At 54.7% G+C, this 4,622-nt stretch overlaps 3 protein-coding genes across 3 annotated transcripts in view; 2 read left to right on the plus strand and 1 right to left on the minus strand.

Annotated features, from left to right (window-relative positions):
• Nucleotides 1-258, plus strand: part of CHGG_00509 (uncharacterized protein) — a gene marked incomplete at both ends in the record, with an annotated part of 1,179 nt that extends 921 nt beyond the window's left edge. The window contains one exon of the mRNA XM_001219729.1: nt 218-258. Within this exon, the coding sequence (XP_001219730.1) occupies nt 218-258 (41 nt within the window). The remainder of the gene's footprint in view (nt 1-217) is intronic.
• Nucleotides 259-1,316: 1,058 nt separating this feature from the next.
• CHGG_00510 (uncharacterized protein) lies at nt 1,317-2,034 on the minus strand (the record flags this gene model as incomplete). The annotated part of the gene is made up of 3 exons (XM_001219730.1): nt 1,317-1,364; nt 1,425-1,783; nt 1,899-2,034. The coding sequence occupies 3 exons, from the start codon at nt 2,032-2,034 to the stop codon at nt 1,317-1,319; spliced, it is 543 nt and encodes a 180-aa protein (XP_001219731.1).
• Nucleotides 2,035-3,436: 1,402 nt separating this feature from the next.
• Nucleotides 3,437-4,622, plus strand: part of CHGG_00511 (uncharacterized protein) — a gene marked incomplete at both ends in the record, with an annotated part of 2,017 nt that continues 831 nt past the window's right edge. The window contains 3 exons of the mRNA XM_001219731.1: nt 3,437-3,735; nt 3,856-4,195; nt 4,354-4,560. Of these exons, the coding sequence (XP_001219732.1) occupies nt 3,437-3,735; nt 3,856-4,195; nt 4,354-4,560 (846 nt within the window). The remainder of the gene's footprint in view (nt 3,736-3,855; nt 4,196-4,353; nt 4,561-4,622) is intronic.

The raw sequence follows: 4,622 nt of genomic DNA on the forward strand, positions 1-4,622 counted from the left end.
TTCTGTCATCATGGTCCTTCTTGTCATCATGGCCCTTCTTGATTCATGGCCCTTCTTGTCATCATGGCCCTTCTTGTCATCATTGCCCTTCTTGTCATCATGGCCCTTCTTGTCATCATGGCCGTCATTGACTTTACCATCGCCATTGGGCTTTTCTTTGCCCTCGGCTTCGACGGTGCGCTTCTTGACTATGGCGGCCCTAATGACTGCATTATAGGACATGTTGGACGAGCCAGAAGAAGCATTACTACGAGATGAAGTGATGAGCATGGAGGCCGTCGAGCGGGGAACCGGGTCGGCGGCTCGAGTGGAAGAGACCGTGGCGTTGGAAACCAGGCGTCCGGTTGAGAGTTGGGGTAGGGCCCAAACACATGCTGCCTGCACGAAGGTATCAGCGGGCTCATCCACACCTGATGTCAAGAGGGTAGGTTGGTGCGGTTGCATAATATCGAAGGATACAACAAGAGACGAAGAGAATAAATTTAACATACCAGTGCGGCACTGACCACAACGGCCGGAGATTTCATTGTTAGGAGTAAACTGTTATGAGTAAAGAGGGGATAGAAAGTAAGAGCGACGACGGAATGGTTTGCAGTTTCGTGACGACGAAAAGCGACGACCAGAGAAAGAGAAGAGAGAAACTCGAGCAGCAAAAGGCCGACATATTATACCCCAAGTTTCCGAAGCTGTGCTCCGCACCAATATCAGGCAACTGGCATGCTTGCGCGTGTCTAGACCATTGACAATGTACTCTAGGCGTCATCATCCGATGTTTGGTGTTGCTCGTGATGACGAGGTAGAGTCGCCACTTGTCATCGAGTTGTCATTCAAGTCTCAAAAGGGAAAGCGTAGCGTGTATTGTGGAGAGAACATAAATGGCTGGGCGGGACTTGACGACAGCTTGATCTGATGTTTAACTTGCGTGTAAATCTAGACCGTGGCCAGTCCGAACACGGGCTAGCGTATCGTTGAAAACATCCCCTCTGCACTCCGATCTGCGATGCTTTGGGGCAACCAACCGTTCAACCGCGCGGGTCATCGATCTGCCCTTGGGGCACATTCGGCCGTTTTCCTCGAGCCGACTGATGCTGGGACATGCTCTCGGGGGCCAACACACCGCCGCGTGCCGCTTGGACGACTTGAATTCGGCTTCCTGTTCGATCATCAAGCGATTCCCCCGCAGAAAAAAAAAATGACAATAGTTTCTCCAACCCCCTATACCCAGACCGCCGAACCCCGTAAGATGCTCGCTGTTGTACCTTGATGACAAACTAACGTCTGTTTTAACCACAAGCCTCGACGCAAAACTCCATCCCTTAATCTTCAGGAACACCTGAGAACAGCCCGACACGCATACGGTGGCTCTATTGGTAGGCATTAGACGCTATCCGCGGGGGGGAGTGGATGGGCGGGGATAGACTCACAAAAGGCAGTTTGGGTATGATGACCGCCAGAACCGCAAGAAAATTGATGGTAAAGTACGTCAGGTCGTAATGGGTGTAGTGCGTGCTCAAGAGGAAGAGCACGATGGGGACACTCAGCAAAAATTTCTTGGCGGGCGTGTACTGGGCCCCGTCATCGATCTGCTCCCACATGTTGAGGTTGTCGTAAGCCCCGCCGTTGAACTCGAACGGTACCCCACGGACGTAGTGGAACATGAGGTACGAGCCAAACATGTATGTAATGTTGGTCAGTGTCCATGACGTTTCTTGGGAGACGCCGGGAATGATGTCGTAGAAGATCTTGAGGCAGGCGATCAGCACCGGGTGGATGGTCCAAGCACCTGTCAGGTATGAGTGTTAGTCGGCCGTGGTCTCTTCGCCCTGCGTATTGCGCTGCAGGGGGTACTTTGCTTGGGCACGCGAGGCGTATTGCCGGCAGCTCGGATCATAGCGTACCTTTTGCGTTGACCCAGTTCGCGTTCAGATTTGGTAGCGCAGACTGGTCGCTGAGCTGCTCAATGGGCTCGGGGGGCTCGTGGTAGACCTGAAGAATGCTACTAGATCTCCTCCTCCTACCGCTCTTGTCCGCCATCCTGCCGTGCGTGGCCCCACGGCGCGGAGGATTCGTGCTCGCGTCGTAGGAGACGGTCCGAGAGAGAAGTATAGGGGACGACAGCTTGACGGTGTTGAATCGCCGCGAGGTGCGACGCTCGGGCGAATAGGCGCAACGGGTAGTTCGGGGTTCGGAACGGATGCAGGCAAGCTCGGTCGAAATCGAGCACAAAGTCACACAACAGTGGTTGATGAGGACAATGGGTTTGCTGTTGGCGAGATGATGTCACACTTGTTGTGATGTCCGCAACATTCGAGTCGCCAAGTAACTTTTTGTATTCGGGAGCAGAGCTCGCACGATTTGCCAGAGCGCAAAATCTTGGGGGATGGCTCCAACAGGGGGTACCAAACGGTACGCGATGACGACGGCGCCAACGATGGGTATGGACAGTAGTCGGAGTCGGTGGCACGGCCGGCGGTGGGTTGAGTGGGCGTGACCGATTGGACAACCAGCACGCGGTGCCGCTGGCTTGCCGCGCCAGGAGGATGGCCCGGATGGTCGGTGCTAAACGAGAGATGGCGATGGAGAAGCTGCTCGCAGCAACGTTAATGGCACCCGCTTCAAGAATCCAAATTCTAGACGCGCAAGCGGCAGGCAGAAGAGAAGAAAGAGGGTAGTGGAAACCTTGGGAGCTGGGTGCAGGTGGCAATCTGGCCAGAACCCGAGAAAGGTGCACGAAGATGAGAACCCGGGTACCTCCACTCTGGCGTGTCGCCGGAGATTGAAGAGGAGCGGGCTGCTATTCGAACATCGGACACTAACATTTCAGCTAATACTGACATGCACAGATTACGTCTGGTAACGTAAATACACATATTGTGTATTGGTATGTGCTTGCATTATTCCCGTTCGTATTTCAGCTAAGGGGGTCGCGAGAGAGAGTGCCCGGTGGGGGGAAACCGTGGCTTGGCTTTGAGTCTCCACATCAAAAATTACAGGGAGCAGCGCAACTTTCCATCGAAAGGGCCAAGCTGAGAACGGCTATCGGGGGAGCATCTACGCCAGAGCAACCTCGAGAAGTCTATCCGATTCGGAACCTTCCATCTCCGCCACCACCTTTTGTTGATAGGACGAAGGTAATATTGCCTGTAATCCTGAGACAAATGTCGACAACTGCGACTGGTTGCTCTATACTAGGCCAAGGCTTGTGGCTGGAATCCTGAGAATGATCGATGGATAACGCCGTTCAACTGCCCCGAGGATGTAGACGACTCCTCGCCGCGGCTTATGGCCTGGAAAAAAAGCGCCCAGGCCTTCGGTTTTGATCCCGAGAGCCACGGGGATGGTGTTGGTATCTTGTAAGGGGCTAGTGGAAGAATGTTAGCCCCCCCGTCCTCCGAAAAGACTGAAGGTCAAGCGAATTGTTTGGACGAAGCTTGAGATGGCCAACCCGACGGTGTCGTCGGGATCCAAGCCATTAATGACGGATTCTATCACCGGCCAGGCCCCTTCTTCAAGGGCGCACGGTGGATGGAATCGTGGTATCAACAGCGGCTTGCGGACTTCATTTGCGGGCAAAGACAACCTTCGAAAACTCGCTCGTCCAAAGAGACTTCACGATCCTTCGCGCAACCGCCTGCCGAGCCGATGGACGTCGACAGTTTGGCTATGCCCGCGGCAGACACCAACCTCTCCGGGCTCGGCGGCGGCGGTGCATGGCAGGCTGGGATTTGCGAAATGGTGTGTCCGATTGATGGCATTGAACAAAGACCGGGACGATTTGAGAGATAACCCAGCTCTCTTGAGGGGGGCTTGGGGCTTATGGTTAGAGACACGGACATCCTTGTCACAAGCCCACAGCACTGCCGCTATGCAAGCAGCCAAAGAGGCGAGGCTAGACGCGGAAGAGCTTCAGTCCATGTCCTTGAAAGCTTTGGAAGTCGATATCGAAGAGCCGTGGAATGATTCTCCAGCGAAACTCGGGCAGTCTGAGAACGCGGTGTCAGAGCAACAAAGCAACGACCAGTCCGCCGGCAACACGCCCGCGTCCCTTGGGAGTCAGGAAGCAAACGACTGGGTCTTTCCACCAACCCCGTCGTGTTCTGACTTTGAAATCGGACGGAAAGATCAACGTGCTTGGGAGGAGAGGTTCATGGCATGGTGCAAGTCACTTATTCAGCTGAACGAGTGCAAGATCAAGGTTGGCACAGACCGGGAACGAAATCGGCTGACGGGTGCATATGTGAAATGGGTCGGGACCATCGAAGGGCTGACAAAGACGAAAGCGGCCACTGCTCGCCGGGCAGCAATTCAGTACGCTCAAGATAACAGCGCTCTAGTCGTGGCTCTATTCGCTAGCCCTGCCGCCCCGGCGACAAGCTTCAAACCAGCGACGCAGTTTCGCCGCCACCGAAAGACTCGGCACCTTCTCCGATGACCGCCCTTTCTAACGGGCTCGACAAAGAGTCCAACGATGGGAGTGGGTGGCCCGCTGGGGCAAGGAAGATGCAGAATACCGCGAGAAGTATTTCCGAGGATCAGTCCCGACGCGACTTTCTGCCACGCGTGCGCGTCCCGCGACACGGCACATTTTGATTGCCTAAAGACAACGTGTCGCTTCTGCCACA

The sequence above is a fragment of the Chaetomium globosum genome, genomic scaffold (genome assembly GCF_000143365.1).
Source record: "Chaetomium globosum CBS 148.51 scaffold_1 genomic scaffold, whole genome shotgun sequence".
NCBI classification, from domain to species: domain Eukaryota; kingdom Fungi; phylum Ascomycota; class Sordariomycetes; order Sordariales; family Chaetomiaceae; genus Chaetomium; species Chaetomium globosum.